The sequence below is a fragment of the Diadema antillarum genome, unplaced genomic scaffold (assembly GCF_040938485.1).
Source record: "Diadema antillarum isolate AM-2024a unplaced genomic scaffold, OU_Dant_1.0 scf00000075, whole genome shotgun sequence".
Classification (NCBI taxonomy): Eukaryota; Metazoa; Echinodermata; class Echinoidea; order Diadematoida; family Diadematidae; genus Diadema; species Diadema antillarum.
In genome coordinates this window covers 3942554-3962478 of record NW_027270964.1, presented here as the reverse complement: position 1 = coordinate 3962478, position 19925 = coordinate 3942554, and the positions used below count along the sequence as shown (strand labels likewise).

Genomic DNA, 19925 nt, shown 5'->3' with positions numbered 1-19925 from the left:
TCAGCAAGAGGATAATTTGCATATCTTTGCAATTTTTCTTGGCCAAACTGCAACAATAGATATTGAAAATTAATATGAAAGATTAGCAACGGACTCACAAAATTCCTGAAAATAAAAACCTCATGGAAAATATGATTTATACAATAACTGAAACTTGTTTGTAATCCAAAACAAAACTAATTTGTACTGGAGTTCTCCAAAAAGCCACTATGGAGACCCAAGTCTAGTGATTAGAGCACCCATTTCTTTTTAGTAAATTTTATCATTTTATTAAATACAAGTTTGCATAACCTTTAACCTAACATGAAATAAAAATTATTTGTCTGTTGTTTGTGTTTGTATGTATGTTAGCAGGTATGATGGCCAATTTTACTGAATGGGTCCTGCAGTCTTGCATGTCTCAGAACACTTGTCTTTTGAGAACAAAGTGTGTCTCATTATGGCACACACAAAATTCACTATGAGTGGAACCTGGATTTAAGCCATCATCACCAAAATAGGTTAAACAAAATGGAAATATTATTTTTTCTAAATAAACTTTAGTCATCTACATAACAAATCTCTTCAAAATGTCATCAAAATCGATATCATTCCACCCTGATCTTGATCTGGCTATAAAATACCATCATTCACTTATAAACATGCTTGTAAATCCTCCAAGAATAAAGAAACATAGCACATAAAATCATCAATAAAAATTTCTACCTTTCAAAAAAGAAGGTTGTGCATAATAGCCACAGATAACACAGCTACAGTAAATCATATAGATTCACCCTTATTCAGAATGATGGGTACAGTTTCATCTCCTTAACAGAAAGCAAACATCAAACCTATTGCAGCCTAATTATGAAACGTACATCTGTTCCGGGCCCTAATGAGAGATTAATTGTCGTTGACATAATTTCAGGACAAAAAGGCCCTCAGCCCGCCATCAATCAAGGGGAAAAAGTTGTCCTCTTTACATCCACTGAGAACACAGGTCAATGTCAAAGCCCCTTGTGACTATAAAAGCACAGGCTACTATATACAGCTGGGATATTTACAGCAAGCAAATAGGAGGTAGGGCAGAGTGAAAGAAAGACAAACACATGTGTGGACTTGTTAATGGGAAATTAATGGTGGCGATCCAAACAATGACTACCCTTTGAGCTTTAAATTTGATAACAAGCTCTGATTTTTCCCCCTTTCTTCTCTACCGCAATTTGCATATATACAAGCTTGCCGAGGGTGCAACAGGTAGTCCCATTCAGTGTAATCAGCGTCAGCATGTAGGCAATGTTTGCTCTGGCTCTGACCCCATGGCAATCTAGACCAGATTGGGGTCAGTGTGACTAATAAGCTAACAATCTCCACCTATCATAATTTCAACAAGTCGCTGGTAAATAAGGACACTCTATCATATCAAACATTAATCTTAATACATCATAAGCTCTTCTTGTGAATTTCAGTCTCCTGTATCATCTCAATTTTCATTTCTAACACATCAATATAATTCATATTCATGAAGCTCTTCCATCGAGTTGTTTTCATTGCAACTGATTGACAAATTGCCCTACATCAATGTAAACAAGCACTGAACTGATTGTAGAAAAAAAGAAGATGTTGACAAGTGTTTTGCGGTAAAATTTTCCGAACAAATTCTCCTACTTATTTTACAATGTATAAAAGTACAGAACCATTTCACTCATAAACAAAGAAATCTATTCTAATATGCAGTACCAATATATTAGGCTTCAAATTATCAAAATATTTGGGACAATTGCTTTTATGCCAAACTTTTTGTACAGTGCGGAACATATTTCACTATATACACCAATGAATAATACTGGAAAAAAGAGGTAACATTGTGACAAATTAAGAGGGACATGAGACCTGAAATAATCACTATATACGGTAATATTACCGGTCTTTCAATTTGAAGCCCATTTCCACCTAGAAGAAGCCACTGTGTCGTAATTTCAAAATTGTTTTTCCCCTGCAGAAGAAAGGGCAGACTATTTGCCTTTTCTTACTGGTACAAGGTAGCCTATCACTCAACATGTCAAAGACACTGACTTCATTTGAAAGTCATAAAACTAATTTAAAAGAATTGTAGCTTTACAATTGTAGCTTTAAAAGAATTGTAGCTTGAAATTGTAGCTGACTGTGAATCTCATACTCCACATCTACAATAATGACAGGAACTTTCCCATCTTTTCATTCATTTCAGATGAACGGTATCACCCTTTATCACATTCTATCCCAATCAGTCTAGAATCAGCCCCCCAGCACTCACCAGTGATGGCCTCCACATTGGACAGCCCCACCCGGTTACAGTTGGCACTGGCGTTGGACCCCACCGGTGGCAGCCTGGAGCAGTCTGGGAGGATGACCCTCGGGTACTCCTTGGCAATCTGGTACTCCTCCTTGCAGATGTCCTGCTCCAAGATCTCGCACTCGTCGCGGCAGAGCTCGCGGCTGCGCGGCTCGGGACTCGTCTCGTCGCAGAACGGGAAGGCGAAGAAGCAGAGGGACGGGATGGCGTACTCCCGGCACGACTTGGTCAGGTGATGGGCGATGAGCACGAAGGCCTGCGTCAGCTGCTCCTCAATGTCTCGCTGCTCCAGGAAGTCCGTCACATAGATTGAGTGGTTGGCGATGAAGTTTGAGCACGTCATGCCTCCGTACTTCTGGCAGTAGCCTTGGGATGGACTACAGAGTCATTGAACAATAGAAATTAACAAGCCTTTGATACATGTAGTATCGTAACAATTTAAATATGTGTACGATGATTCAAGTCAAGTTCATGCTGCTGTGCCTCATTCATCAAGTAATGATAAATCAAAATTAACTAGACGGCAGATTTCAGCTGGTGTTATGAAGACAGTAATGATATGATCTGGATGTGCAAGCATATGTATGTTTTTGTTCAGTATCCCATATTTATGCCATGCAGCTCACATCTTTAATAACACAGATGTGAAGAATTGATGCAATCACTAATAATGAGTTATGAAATCAATGACAACATCCAAATTACTTTATTTGCCAGACATTTGGCATGTTATTAATTTCACAAATATCAGTCCATTGGCTCAATTTGCAAAAATACAATCACCATGAAACAGATTTACATATAAAAACATCATGAATATATCTGCGCTATCACAGAAAAAATGGTATCATAAATTGAACATAATAATAATAATAATAATAATTGCATTTATATGGCGCTTCATACTGACGTTTCTAAGCGCATAGACATTTTAAATCTCATGAAAGTTTCATACTATATGGAAAGCTGCTGTACTTACATTGATGACACTGTGTTGGTTGTTTCACTGGCTGTGAAAGAAATAAAAACAAAAACAAAAATCAAGGTAAAATGGAAATGAAATCAAAGATCCGATGTGAAGTAGTCCACTAAAACTGACATGGCTAGGTTATTATCTTTTTTTCTCTCGCCCATAAAATGTCTGCCTATCATCATGCACTGTGGTGTCAAATTCCACTATGAATAAACTCAGAGTACAATTCTTTCCATGAGCTCACAACAGATGGGTGGGAAAGAGCCCCTTTGCAAGATTCAAAATTTTCTCATTTTTGTGCTTCACAAAATGGAATCCATTCTTCATGCATTGTACCAGCCTCCTTTATTACAGCAAGGGAAAAAGGAAAAAAGAATAATAAGCAAAAGAAGAAAAGCCGACAAGGATTATTGGATGGTAAACACAGGTAGGATTCTCTGGTTTCAAGAAAGGCAAATACATCAAGGCTTGAAAAGTGTTATTTGCACGGATAAAATGTTTGTATTTTTGGTGAATGCGCCTCACAGAAGGAGCTGTGAAATTGGGGACAAACATTGACAGGCCTGGACTGGCCACTGATACGAATGCCAAGTACCGGGATGGTGACCCTGTTCACATCGCTCCAAACTTCTGGTAACTGAGAATACCATTTATATCATGCTCTTCTCATATGGATGTGCTACTGGTAAGTTAGGAAAGACAAAGTGATGGTAATCCAGAGCTGCCAGAGTATTCCCACGACAAGATCAGGGAGATTCCAAAAGTACACATTTGTATTTCAAAATTAATTCCCATATTGCAAAGATATTTATGTCCACTTGTTAGGATATAATTTTTTTTTTAATTTTCAGGACAATTTTTGTAGAATCAAGGATGACTTGACAGCCCTAGCAATGTAGTATGCATACTTGAAAGGCCTATATGATGCAACACATTTTGCTTTGAGAGGTGTTAAGCCAAAGTAATTTCCATGAGATAGTGATATGACCACATCAACTTAAAAAATTATGAATTTGATTGACACAACGTCAGATAAATATTTCTCATAAATTTTGCACACTCCTTCCTGAGGGATATACGCACTGTAAGTCAGTATTTCTACTTGTGGATCATCTGATATTCTAGTTTATCATCAATGTTAATCATACTTGAAATGATGGTCATTCTGAAAAAAAAATCAAACTTTGTTTTCGATTCAATGCACTGCACTTCCCTTTAGTATCTCCTCAACAACAGTTTTCATGTGATGACGAGAAAATAACTACATTGAGGGACACTCTAACACATGATACGACCTAGGAGTCTCACTAACTCAACCTGCTTTTAAAGTGACATTATCTCTCATGATTAATAACCAACGACACACCCATTAAACTCAGTCTTGTCATACCAGACCAGCATACCTTGGTCAGATGCTTTACCAGTCTCTGTTTACCTCATCAAGATATCACTTTCTCTCGTGTACATGAGTCTGTGAAGAAGGCATCCGCACAGCCAATCTTTAAAGGTCTTATATCCCTTTTGCAAATGTCACAAAATTTTGCATGGTTGAAGAATACTGTCTCCCAACATCGTATATGAATCTTACGCTAATACATCTCAGCATTTTTTTAAAAAGAAATGAAAAACTAACCTCACGTCTTTCAAGAATATGCTCTCCTTTTGTACAGAGAATAACTGATGGAATTTGTTTTTTGAGGTCTGAATAATTTCACAGGAAATTTGTGGTATTGTTTCCCCATCCCTTATAAAGACGTTTCAAGTTTTATCATTCTGAGGAAAGGTCTAAATTATCAACTTCTGCACCATACCAGTTTATGAAAGGAATCTAATTGTCAGGGTTGCAAAAGAGATACATGAACTTTATCTCTACAAGAGTCCAATCCCCCCTCTCTCCCTGGGCACACTCACTGAGACTAAGGATTGAAGTCAATTCTGCACCTCATTACTTTCCAATTGCTCCACATTCTTCAGCCACTTTGCAGTGCAGCAAATATATCACCTGTTAAGACCTCAACAAAAACCCAAACCCGCATCATTCTCATCCAATCCCAACTCCATGAAGCAGCAGCAAATTTGCCAATTTGCAAGCGGTGACAGTTTGCTCACAAATTCCCCCTTAACACAACAAGCAGTCGACTGTGATGCACAGACAAGAGTCCTCCAGAATGCGTCCACATCAACCCGACCTAAATATTTCACTCCGAACAGAGATTGGATGTGCCCTGGCCCTGTTTTCCTATAATGCACCACTCATATGGCCTCTGAATGATTCCTCCAGTGGTCTCATTACTGTTCAAAGTAACCAGAACATCCAGGTTTCCTTACGATTGGTTGATGGGGCTGAGAATTGATTTCCCACTGGTTTCTGATCCGATATATTATTTCCCCCGCAATGTGAAAAAGTTACCTCTGGAAAAGTACCTCTTGCATGCAGGGAGAGGAAAAAAAAAGGAGGTCAGCTGAAGAACACTGATCTGTTTGTGTTTTGTCCTCTTTTTTCGGAACATATTGAAAAAAAAATCAAAGTCATTTACACTGTATGAAACATAAGACACTTCTCTTTATTTCCTTTCATATTAGTTCTATACGACCAAGACGTGTCTATATGTTTGCACAAGTGTTGTAATATTTCTGCAGGATGGCTGTGAAATTTGTTACAACTCTCATTAAGATCCTTTCTGTCATGATGATATGTTCAGACGTATGAAGAAATCTAAATCAGGATTTCAAGTAGAAAGCTCCTATAAAATAATCCTTACCTTTACATCAATGAGAAAAAAAACCCAACATGATCAGTCACCTTGCTTGAACTGAACTGCCAAGGAAATTGAATGAGATTATCTATACATATGTTTACATTTAACAAAAAATTCTGTAAATTAGCTGCCTCTCAGTTTTGCATTTCCTTTAGAGCAATGTGAACACATACCAAAAAGGCTGTCGAGGTACATGATAGTTTATGGTGTAGCTGTGATAGTGTGGTATGTCGTAGACTTGGAAACATTGTGCATGTTTTCTTCACTGAGCTGCACATCACATGCTGACTGTGTGAACATATGATTGTTTCTCTTGTGACCACATCACAAGTCTGGCAGTAAAAAAAAAAATCCCTTGTGAGTGTGAACAGGTCTGCTGTGCAGGGGGAAACTTCTCCAGCTCCATTCTGTCAATTGACTCAGCTGTCATGCTGTTTATTCATCTCAGCTGCCGACTGCAACCAATACTCTGACAAATACAGTTTCTCTCCCCTTTTTCCCTTAAATAGTCTACACCATTAACACTTCCATCCCATTTCACTTCACTCTCCCAAACCACTCCTAATTTCTCTCTTCTCTCTCACTTTCTTCCTCTCTGTCAATCCTCCACCTTTCATTCCCATATTCTTCCTTTATATTTTCCTTCTGCCTTTCTTCTCAAAGGTTTACAATCTGTGGTATTATCCATGCTAGGTTCTCCATTTCACTTGAATCAGAATTTCATCTAAAACATGAATGTGGGAAAATCAATGTATTTTTCTTCTATTGTGACTTCAAACATACAATGTATTTAAAGGAATCCAAAACCCAAAGAGAAATATGCATTGAGTGAAAGCAGCAACATTAGTAGAACACATCATTGAAAGTTTGAGGAAAATTGGACAATCGATGCAAAAGTTATGAATTTTTAAAGTTTTGGTGTTGGAACCACTGGATGAGTAGACTACTTGAGTTTATGGCATCATGTGTGGACAACAGTTATAAAGAAAATGGAAAGAAAAATTCAACATACTTTCACTTTTCTAGCATAATGAAAGAGCTCTTGACTAACCGCTTTCAGAAAGCAGGGGGAATAATTACTACCCATAACATATGTCAGTATCAAGTTGAGGAAATGTGTAATTTTCATGAAAAATGAATTTTTGCTGAATTCCCTTTATACTTTCTTTATACTGTTGTCCTCACATGATGTCATAACCTCTAGTAGTCTCCTCATCCAGCGGTTCCAACACTAAAGCTTTAAAAATTCATAACTTTTGCGTCGATTGTCCAATTTTCCTCAAACTTTCACTGATGTTTTCTACTAATGTTGCTGCTTTTACTCAATCCACATTTCACTTTGGGTTTTGGTTTCCTTTAATACTTTTCTTAAAATCTTCCGACCTGACGAGCCAGGGATAAGCAATATATTGACATGACTGCTCCACCAGCATATTTTCATCTATCAAAAAATTATGGATTGGCCTTAAAGGGATAGTACAGTATTGGTGGAGATGAGAATTGGGCTTTTAACTTTTTGCGAGATACCAAGAAAACACTTATGATATAGTACAGAGCATACCATTTTAAGAGGAATTCAAAATTTATTTGATGAAAATCGGGTGTGGAATGAATGAAACATCCAAAAACAAAGTAAAAAAAAGCGATCGTAATAAAGTGTGGGTCCCACACTTTATTAGAATCGCTCTTTTTTGGATATCTCAGCCATTTCAAAACCAATTTTCATCAAATAAATGTTGAATTCCTCATAGAATTACATGCTCTTTCATATTTCATAAGAGGTTTCTCATTATCTCACCAAAAAAATGTTAGAAACCTGAAATTAGGTCTCAACCAAAACTGTATGATTCGTTTAACTGTTGCAAAATATTCATAATCCTCACTAAATAGCATAAGAACTGAGGAAGTAGAAAAAAATCAATGAAAGTAAAGAAATCACTCTTCAGGGATTCCTTTATCTTTTATGGTGTTCCTCCCTCTTCTTTCTTCCCATTTTCCCTCTTTTCTGATTTGTCTTATTGGATAAGGTGAATCTACACACCCTGTTATCTCTGAAAGTATCAAGTGAACTTCTGCTGAAAGCAGAAATCTCTCACATTAAAGGGATGGTATAGTTTTGGTTGAGATGGGGAATTCTGATCTCAACTCTTTACGATAAACCTCCTATGAAATATTAAAGGGCATACAATTGTAAGAGGTATTAAGTTTATTGGATGAAAATCAGTTTTGAAATGAAAGAAATATCCAAAAATAAAGTAAAGCAAAGTGGTCCTACTATAAGGTGGGCCCCACCTTTCACTAGGACCTCTTCGTTTCTGGATATCTCAGTCATTTCAAAACCAATTTTCATCAAATAAACCTTGAATACCTCTTAGAATTGTATGCTTATTAATATTTCACAAGTGGTTTCTAATTATCTTGCAAAAAGTTAAAATCTGAATCCTCCATCTCAACCAAAAAATATACCACTCCTTTAGAGGCAGGATCACAGTAGAACTCTTAGAATCACACGTCATGCAACTATTCATAATTTGGAAACAGAATACGAACCCTCCTGACTTTGAAACGTACACTGCGTCTTTAAACCTCAGAGATGAAATATGATATTTTTGTCTCTATTTTCATATTCATTCTCCTTTTTTTCACCATTTTGTAATTACTACCATGCGGCGGCATATAATGGTTGGTCTCTATTCTCACCGGCAGTGTGCTGTCGTATATGTTAGGGAGTGATTATTTGGCCAGAAGTGTGACACTGGCTGCCCGTATTTGATGAGCTGCCTGGGGTCACCTGCCAAATATTTATTCACATTGAGAACTTGGGGGAGACTGAAGGAGAAATGTTTGATGGGGGAAATTCAGAGAACAAGAGATGAAGAAAGGAATAGGAGGAAGAATGAGAAATTGAATGAGTTAAGTATGATATCATATTACACACTGAATTTTGAAAGGGACTCTTACACAGACAGACTTAGTTGCATGGTATATTTTGGAGAGAGAGAGAAAAAAAAAATGAAATGTATACCTAATTTTATCCTTCTGTTTAGTGAGAAACCATGGATGTATGAGCAGAATTAATTCACTCTGCATTAACTATATGTCAGGCAAACCAAAGTGTATGATTACTTCTGTGATGGATGGGAAAGGGATAGATTCTATCTCACTTCTTGTCATATCTTATACTGGATTAACTTCACACCAAAAAAAGGCTACACAGTCATGTCTACTTCTCACACTATGCTTCATGTTTTTGGAATCAGCTCCCCGCTGAAGTCCGAAATGTCACCTCCCTTCAAACAATATTGTTAGAGCATACATATCTCACTTGGGGTAGATTTGGGTCACTTTGATATATTTATATTAAGTAAATGGCATCATCCTATTTCAAATAATGTGAATTTGTGTATTATTATCATCAAATACTTATTTTGCCCTTTACACACAGCATTGATATTGTTTTGATAATGTGATGTATAACAGGATGTCCTTGATTTGCTACTTTGTGAATTTTGAATTCAATGTTGTACTTTGTTATTCTGTTGCAGGACCCCAAGAATAACAGAGTATTTTATAAACCGCTGATGGGGCTTCCCTGGGTACACACTGAATAATAATAATAATGACAATGATTGCATCTTTTCCTTGCCACTTACAGACCTCTTCAGTTTGAGTGCTGTCTTGTATGTCAATGTCTATTTCAGCTGTAACTGGGGGGCTTTAGTATGCCTAACAATAGTTGATTTATGTGCTGACATTGCAATGCACCTGACTCATTTCATACCCCATTGAATTATCTTTTCTTCCTGATTTGGAAGCACCCCCACCCCCGTTATGACCGACATAAGTTACAGTGATTTAAAACCAAATATGTCTATATACATTAAATCTAACTCAAGTAGAAACCATTGGGATTGAAACAAGTTCTGGATCAGTCTCAGGTTAAAGAATATGAATGTATTAGTTTAATACTCCTGTTCTATTTGATCCAAATTGCTTTGAGTGTGCATTCATCTGTCTAATATGGTGACTAAATACCCGTTATACCAATAGCAGTCACTAGATCAGAGTTTGGAAGTTACACCTTTAAAAGTTTTAAATTCACACCTCTGGAAAGAATAGCTACAATCACAAAAAAAAGAAGAAGGAAAGAAGAAAAAAACAACAACTTTACCCTGTGAAAATGGAGCCATGGGAACTATAACCCAACCTGAGTTCCAACACATCATCAAGACTTCTGGTTGATTTATCTTAGTTTCTTGGAAGAACGATAAAATAGTGTCAATAAAAGATGATGGCATAATAACTCCTTGTCATAATTCCATTCTCTTGTGGGTAGCAAAGAAGGGATGTAGACACCTCCCCCTACAGAGCTATCCCATCATATCTCTCTTGTCTGAATACCATGGAACCAAAGAATGAGACAGATATCAGGCTCTAAACACCAATTAGCAGCCCTCTACTTGACTTGAGTCATGTCAAGCTCTAGGAGGTAGCACAGAGAGGATCTACACCACCTGTGTCATCTCACAGCCCGAACCTTGACTTTGAAAGCTTGCTGTTTGGACACAATACTTTTTGGCCCATCATCACATTCAAAGAGGAATGATACCTAAATATATATGTCGACTGAGTGAATGCATTAATATTAGAATACATCAGTGAAGTTTGAGGAAAATCAGACAATCTATTCAAAAGTTATGAATTCTTAAAAAAGTTTTGGTGCCAACATCACTGGATAAGAATACTATGACAGTTCATGATGTCACTGCAAGATTATGATAACAAAATATAAGGAGAATTCCACCGAATTCATGCTTCATGAAAAGTGATTATTCTATTACTGGCATAAGTTAAGGGTAATATTATTCCCCCTGCTTTCTGAAAAGAGTACATCAAGTGCTGTTTCATTATGCCAGAAAATGAAAATATGTTGAAGTATATTTATAGTTTTTCTTTATACATCATTGTCCTACCATGACATCACAAATGGTTGTAGTTGTCTCATCCAGGGAAAGGCAGCATCAAAATTGTAAAAATTCAAAACTTTTGAACAGATTGCCTGATTTTAATTAACTTCACTGATGTGTTCTACTTTATATTACTGTATGCACTCAATCTGCAAGTCTATTTGTGTATCATTCCTCTCCAACATCTCTTACTTCAACACTGATATCACTGCAGTGGAGAAAGAATGAAATCTCAGCTACCTCAAAGCCAGTCTCTCCATTTCATCTTTCTCATCTACCAGCTGATAATGTCCCAAGATCTCAAATTCTGAGTAGGCCTATTTCCCTCATAACTTTTACTATGTAAACTTGCACTTCTAAATCTACAAATCAAATCTAATCGCAAGTTTATATCAATATGGCTGAAATGACATGGCATGATTTACGTACACTGCTACCAGCGATTACTGAAAATATTGCAATATAAGGCAGTTTGGTGATGAATTCAGACTTACCAATCCTAACAAACAGTATTCCAGTGGTTGAGCGAATCCCAGCTTCATTCTGTGCCTCACACTTGTAGTAGCCAATGTCCGTTGTGTCCACATTACGGATGGTCATCTTGGAGCCCCATTCATATTCTCTGGTGGTGATCCTCCGGTCTCTGCGCTGCTCCGTGAGGAGAGCATCATTCTTGTACCACCGGTAGTGGGGCGTTGGCTCGCCCACGATGCGGCATCGGAGGATGGCCTTGTCACCGGTCCTCAGACCAGTCTCATTGTTCATGCTGCGCTCCTTTGCTATGTAGTATCGAGTCCTGGGGATGAACATAAATGTAAATCACATCTTTTGCCGCATGCACTGTGAAAGCATTGACCAAACTTGTGCTTCTTGTGTGTTTGCCTTTGAAAAAGAGGAGCATCAGGCATAAATTACATTCTTGTGACAGTGATAACGAATCTTCAATTACGTAATGGTAACACTAGAAAAACACACATTCAAACAATGTCCTTTTGAACAAGGCATTGAATAATACTGATGTGTTTACTACCATGTACAACATAATAACAACAGTCACATGAACTATAAGCATTAACTTAATCAACTTTATAAACATATACATCTGTTGCCAAGCTATTGCTTGATTGACCGTACTAACACTGTTTAATATCACATAGGAAATAGGTTCAAACGATTTCACTTACGTTGGCACACCAAATGGAGACAGTGTTGCAGCTGGAAACAAGAGAAAAACAGTAATATCAATTAATGAAAAAGGTAAAAAACTAGGCAGCATTGAGAAGACATTGGGCAGTAGTATGCATTACAACTGACCTGTAAGCTGTTTTACACAACAATAGTTTTCACTGGTAGCTTGTAGGCGTGTCATGATTCATGGCTCCTCTGGGGGGTTGCACCCCTCTCCGCCCAAATGGACTGTTGATGAGACGGTGTCACCTTCTTATTAGCTATTGAGTCATGACCAAGAGCGTTCTCTCCCAACCCGCCACGGCCATGTGAAAGAAGACTCCACACTTTTCTTTCCAAATTTTTTTTGGGCCGGCTAATTTCGGCGGAGATTCCGGGCCATGGAGTGACTGCAAGGTTGGGCGTCGGATTACAGTTTGGCTGAAAAGGTGGTGCCTCGGAAACCGAACTGTAAAAAAGATACAGTTTCCTGAAGGTGCATGAGGCCTCATCCGTCCGATCATCTCACTCTTGGTGGCTGTGTCTCACACATTGCCTCCAATTTTGCCCCTTCGTCAAGGACGCGTATCCGTGACAATCAATATTTTCTTTTCCTTACATTCCCGCCTTACTCTACGTTACAATCACCTTAGAGAAAAGACTTGTGCTGAAATAGCACGGCTGATATCTGATGCTTATTGATTCTTCTCGGATCACACCAGCCCATTTACATGACTCATACCACTCTTACATTAGATGTTTTCACTACCGTCATAGAGCCACCACTTGATGTCACACTCTAACAACTCTTTATTATTAGCTGGATTGTGCAGCAAGTGAAATATTCTCATAAAGACATATAAATGCTCTCTTTTGATGCATGGATACTTTTCCTACACTGGAAAATGTCTCATATACTACCTTGCATTTATATTGCAGGAAACATAGTTTAAATCTCATCATATTCATTCTAAACTGAAACATTCTTTTGGGACTGTTATTTTGGATTGATTTGGCATTTGGAAACATAGTTTAAATCTCATCATATTCATTCTAAACTGAAACATTCTTTTTGGACTGTTATCTTGGATTGATTTGGCATTTTATCATAAATAAAAAGAATTTTATCATAAAAAAAAAGAAGAATATTTCCTGCTGGTTAGAGAGTTAGTCTTACCTCCAGTCTGTGAAATGCCCATTTGAATACAAGCATTTTCTGCATTGCTGCCGGGCAGTGGCAGGTCAGTGCAAATTGGCAACAGATCAACCAGCCCCAGCTCGGGCCGACTGTCCACGTAGTCGATGACTGACCGACAGATGCTCGTGGTGAGGAGGGTGCATTCTTCGTAGCACATGCGGTAAATGCTGAGGCGCGGCCGCTCCGTGCACATGGGAAAGGCGGTGAGGCACATGGAGGGCCGCAGGTAGCGGGTGCAGCGCTCGTCCAGGTCCGGCAGGTCGGTCCTGATCTGGTGCAGGGCCTGGACCAGCTGGGCCTCGACGGCGGCCTGGGTCTGGCCCACCTCGATGTAGACCTGGCTCTGGACGAAGGGAGGGTTGCAGACTGTTCCCTGGTAGATTTCACACTGGGCCTCATCCTCAGTGGCTGAATACTCACTGCAGTAAGAGGAGAGAAGAATCATTTTGTCATTGCTACAGGGATATCGATAACAAATTGAAACATTGAAAGAGATATACTGAATGGAACTTGCCTTGAGCAAATAAGATGAAATAAATGTCTGTCCTTATCCCATCAGCTTGAGAGTACCCAGATACTCATAACATTGACTTTTCTTATGCCATGAGAGTGGTAAGCAAGAGCTGCAATAAGCTCATACTCATGTCCAAGGCTAATTTTGACAAGGGAATTTTGCTGAACTTTTTTAAAGTGACCAGTGCACAAAGGACTCAAAAGTGCATCACCACAACATTCCCACACACTGTCTTTGACATGAACGTGACCATGTGATGATTGCGAGCGCACACGAACCTGACATTTCACTCTGTGCATGATTACATTACCATATCAGGTTGAGGGAGTGCATTTTGTCCCGGCTGGCGAAAGCTGCTCAGAAAATTCTCATGGTACATCTTGACTATAAAATGAGTAAAAGCACATACAGACCTCTGTATGGCTATCAGCACAAATCAGCACAAGTCTTATTACTGACCACAGATAACACCTGCAGTTATTGATAGTCTTTTATGGAGTCAAAAGAAGAAACAGTGGTGTCATGGAAACATGGCTGATGTTGGGCTTTCCAGCCATAGTGATTTTAATTTTCAAATTGCAAAAATATAAATAGAAAAAGAAAAAAAAAGAACATTAACAAAATAGATGTAGGTACGTGTAAGTTAAACATTTGGTACAAAATCCTGTAATGATGACATGTACTGTTTATCTGAGGGGGAACAGAATGTTCCATATGCTTGTGAGAGGATTAGAATGCGATCAACATTTAATTTCCTGAAAAAAGTGCGGTCGCAACAAAACCTGAAGAAATGCTTGACTTGATAAACTAAGGTCGAATACAGATAGCACAGCTTGGAGAATACCTACAGGGTATATGTAGGGTATATGTCTCACTGTCCTAGATATAACCCTGTTAAGATATAACCCTTACACTTAAAGGCAACTGAACAAGGCACCTAATACTATTAAGAAAGAAATGATTCAAAGAAATCAATACAGTGAGTGAAAAGGCATAAAATCCAAAAATTTTGGCACTTTGCTTCTCAGGGTACATTTGTTGGATGCCCAATATTCAATATTTCATCATCTCAAGATATTGCTGCACTGATAGTCTCACACCTTTCAAGTTTCACTGTGTTTGCATGGAACTACCTTGATGGTCGTTCTGCAGCCATCATCACTGTGTCACAATAGGAGGGCAACACGATGACCATTAATCCCACAGCATGCAAACTTTATCATACCTGTTGACTCATCACACACAAGTCAGTTTTTGCTAGTTATTGAGGACAATTATATGCCACCATCTCGTATACTGAATCTCCACAAAATAATGAAACGACGCACTCAGGGACAAAGCCATCAGAGAGAGACAGGTCTTGATCACATTGAAAAATAAAGCCTGAGATAAGCTTTGTCTTGATATAGGAAAAACATTTTCTTGCATACCAAAGTATGTCTGTCATGTGTTTAAAGCAAAAACTTGCAGAGAATTAGATACCATAACTATTCTATGCTATGCAAATGAATGAAAAAGATGGTCCATATTTTTTTACATGATATCATTAACTTCCTGCACAACGATGAAAATATATGTGCAGAGGCGTTTTGGCCTAGTTTTTGTCCCAGTAAGTGAAAAAAACATGGAACTGATGATGCCATCTTTAATCAGACACTTTTATGAGATAATGGAAACATGGAGAGGCCTTCCAAGTCAGCTAATTCACCAGCCAGAGAGGCACTGAACCAACATGTGTTTGTAGCAGTGCTCATCATGTGAGATCTACATGAAATATACAGTGAGATACCAGACTGCTATTGAGGCCACGATGACATGCAGAGAGGCAATAAACTCTTGTTCGGATGTTCGAAAAAATTCCTTCTTGGGCGCAAGAGTTCCTCGGAAGATTTTTGCCAAATTACATCAAGAATTCATTGGCGATCCGCCATCTTCCACCAGCCACGTTATCAAAGATGCAGGAGGCATCTCCCCCCAGATACCCACAAATCAATAGCCGGCCAGACACGTGAGACGGAATGAAGATGAGCGATGAAGGAAACGACTCATCTCGTTAAGTCGGCTGTCAGTGCCCTGGAATCCCTCACATCTCGTTTGATGCGGACATAGTGAAATAATCAATGCCCGTTTTACAGTTTTCAGGGGGGGGGGGGGTTGGGAGGTAGACTGAGTGCTGGATTTGATCCATCATGAGTATTGATTGGATGATTGAGAAGTAGAAATGTAAAAGGACAGAAAGAAAAAGCAAAGGACAGAAGGATAGCATGAATGGTGAGAAATATTGACTTCCGAGTGCCAGAGTACAGCACAACTTAAAATATACTTGATGAGTACCAATGGAATCTGCTCAAATTGGAATACAACTTCACAGCAAACTTGCAGAGCATACATAATGTTTACTGGTACATCATCTCTACACTATAGAATTATCAATGCTGGCTCGCATTCATTAGATGTCCTATAAAGCGTCATGCAACATATGCCTCATTTTCTGTCAGATTGAAATGTTGCTGATTTAGTCATATAGGTAACAATCAAAACATGCCTGAATCTTTTCATATGAATAATTACATCTTAATAGTTTTGCAATAATCAGCAACTAAATGAAAAGGAATTTGGAGTAATTGAATCTTTCAGAATATTTGGACATGTTAACACACATTCACACACAAATAAACAAAAATACCGGTACCAGGCACACATACACATAAACAGACACACATAGACTCACTCACACAGACATACTGACATCCACATAGACACATACACACACACATGCATACATACAAAGAGCCTGTGCTCAATAAAATATGCTTCTCTTTAGATGAACACAGTTATAATGAAATTCATGACAACGAAGCAAAAATTCAGGTGCTAAATTTATAATCTGCATATCTTTACATACTTTATTTGTTCAGCAGGGCTTTAATGAAATTTTGATATAAGTATAGAAAACTGCTGGTCCCAAGGACTTTGTTATAATGGGAGTCGCCTTTGTCAACCTGCAGTCCATACTAAGAAGGAAGAGGAAGGATTAAATGCCAGCAACTTTAGGCTTGTGCTGAGCATGTCAGCCCAAGTACTACCCTCTCTGTCGTCCTCAGATACACACATCAATCTCTAGAAAGTGCCTGGGATCTACTCCAGAGTGGAACAAATAAGGACTGAAGAAAAAGAGAGAGATGGACACAGGAAAGAGACAAGATATTTGAAAAAAAAAGACAGCATGGGAAAGAAGACGTAGAGAAGAGCTCAGGACATGAGAACAACAAATAGAAACGACTGAGAAGGCAGAAAAAGAAGTGTCAGCACAACTTGGGTTTGAAGAGAGAGAGTTTGTCCCGTGCACCAGCTCTTCCTTGTTCAAATTTCAGCGAGGGGCGAGAGGTGCAAAAACCCAATATTTGTCATGTTCACGGACGTGGCAAGTACGATGCAAATTAGCCATAAACACATAAAGCAAATAGGAAGAGGGGGGCGATCTAATCATTGCGGATAACAACATTCTGTCACCAGTAGGCCGTTCCGAATCCCATCTCGTGATCAGCCAATGATAGGGACTCCACTCTTATTAGGCTGTGGAGCCCTCCCAAACAAGACGGGGAGCTTGGAGGGGTCCGTCTTAATCAATGACGGTTGTTTCGTGTGACAAATGGAAAATCTACACGCAAAGCTGCTGGCGAGGGCGCTATCATCACGACATCCAAGTTCGTTGCACTGTTTTTTAAGGCCAGCTCTACGGGGTTAGGGTGTTTCAACAAAACAGAAAAGTCTGCTAAAGTTTGTAGAGAAGACTGCTTCAATAAGAAGTAATTCCAGCACATTTAGCTGATGGAATATACCTGTAGGAAGAATGTTTGGTAGGAGTTTGATGGAATTCAACTCAGTGAAGTGTTTCTGAAATGATAATTGGGAATATTATTCAAATGATCTCATCGAACTCCTCTTGAAACACCTTTTCAGATATCTCAGACATTGGATCAAAATTGAGGGACATCTGGGCTAGGTAGCCAGAAAAGAAAAGCCTGAAATTTTTCTGTCACACAGAGTTTTGGCTGCTATCCCTAAACGCCATCTTTTCACCTGTCTTCATCTATCTTAATCACTTTGTGCAAAGTTTATTTTAGTAACTATTTTCTCTCATTCCTCCAGTTTGTTTTCCTTTCCTGACATATGTAAGCTTGTCGTCAAGACGGAATCCCAGTGGAGAGCTTGCATTGGATCCTCTTTTCTTTTTATCCGATTTGTTTCTAGGGGGAAGGGGGTGGGGTCAGGTGAAAGCTGCAGGGATTTGGGGGTGGGGGAGGAGAGGAAATGTTGGGAGGAAGAACAAAGAGGGTGGGGCATTAGGAGTTGCAGGTCTATGTTGGGGAGTGAGCTTGGGCTCCAGAAAAAAAAATGATTTATTGATCCTTGATATGACAGACATGACAGACACATACTATCACAATATGAATATCTCATAATGTTAGACGGAACAATAGTAACAATTGTTGTGTAGTCATGGTAACCATATGGGTCTATTGCTTCCGCCTGTACACAGGGGGAACCTATTAAACTCTTTATGAACAAAACATAAATCTACTTTTGTCGACTGCATGGTCAAATAAGTTTGATGACATTTTTGTTCTTCTGTGCAATATTTTAAAAAAATTTAAAGTCCCAAAGTAATTGCAACAAAAGACATTGCCAATGATAGATATTTGAATTACATTTTTGGTACATGAAATCTGATTGCATGCCATGTAGAGACTGACTTTCTGTGGCAAATTGACAGTTTTTAATGCATGAATGCATGAAGTAGTGGATGAAAAGATTCTTAACTTTATGTGACAGTGTAATTACAATTCATCTACAATAGCATATGCAAAGAAAAAAGACAAGAAAGTTTATTTCTACGACTTGAATCTTTTATCCAGTACAACTCTTGGGCCTAAATAACAAGTATAAAGACAAAGGATACACAACTGATAGATCACATATTGCATAAATGATTGTAAGCTTCAAATTTTACTTTTAATGAGAAATGAAGTTACATGTATGCTTGCCAGTTACCAGATAATCTTCATACAGAGCTTTTATCTTTTCATTGGGTATAAAAACACATTGCCATAGAGATATATTTTCTTTGCAAAGAGCTAAGATAAATGGGGGAAAAGGTATACCGGTACTGTAAAAGTGGATATTTTCGCATGACTAATTTTTCCCGCCTGGCCGGGTCGGAAGAGTTTCACGTGTTTTTAATTGCGCGGAATCAAGACATCACGCACAGGCACATATGGCAAGCAAAAAAATTCGCGTGCTTTTATTTTCGCGCTAGTTTCTGGTTGCGCGAAATACGCGAAAATTTCCACTTTTACAGTATACACCAAAATGAAATTCATCTTTTAAATGGAAACTTGCAAAACTGCAGGTAATCCTCGGATGTCATTTTGTAGACTTCATTATGATAATGGTCCTTTGTCTGAGTTATTACTAGGTTTTATGTGGTTTTTCTCATTTTATTACGCACTAACAAACCAAGGCTAGCAAGCGAAAGATGCAGCTATCCCACTCTTCTCATCATTCATTTATGCTACTTTGTCAGTGAGTGCTGTCGGGTTGGCTACTCTATCATGCAAGGGAGAAACATGATTGAGTGAGTGCTCCAATTCCGGCTTTCCAGAGTCTTAAGGACTGGCCTAGGTTGGAGATATCTAAGAATGACCAGCATGATTGCCATGGCAACAAGCAGCTTACTATGTTTTAAACATTGAGTGACGTGGCCTGTCCTATCCTGCCCCCGCCCCACTCCAGCCGGCAGTCTTACTGAGATGACCCCCTCCGAGTCTTGGTAACCAAGCTCATCATCATCTCGCCCTCCTTAGCGATTCACATGACTTATGCAACAAGTGAATCATCACATCTGACAGAAATGTGATGTAAGATGAGAGGCTTGGAACAAGCTGTCAATCTGGCTACTCAGTATAGGAGGAAAGGAAGGAAGGTGAGGTCACTTTTGAGGCTCATGAATTCTGGTACAAGCTATACCTT

The 19925-nt window shown here is 38.6% G+C and overlaps 1 protein-coding gene across 1 annotated transcript in view; it reads right to left on the bottom strand.

Moving 5' to 3' along the window:
• LOC139717451 (inactive tyrosine-protein kinase transmembrane receptor ROR1-like) overlaps positions 1 to 19925 on the bottom strand; it is a 155950-nt gene that overhangs the window by 8057 nt on the left and 127968 nt on the right. Inside the window, exons 5-9 of the mRNA XM_071628957.1 lie at positions 13358 to 13797; positions 12198 to 12228; positions 11508 to 11809; positions 3294 to 3324; positions 2276 to 2691 (exon numbers count right to left, since the gene is read on the bottom strand). Coding sequence (XP_071485058.1) covers positions 2276 to 2691; positions 3294 to 3324; positions 11508 to 11809; positions 12198 to 12228; positions 13358 to 13797 — 1220 coding nt within the window. The remainder of the gene's footprint in view (positions 1 to 2275; positions 2692 to 3293; positions 3325 to 11507; positions 11810 to 12197; positions 12229 to 13357; positions 13798 to 19925) is intronic.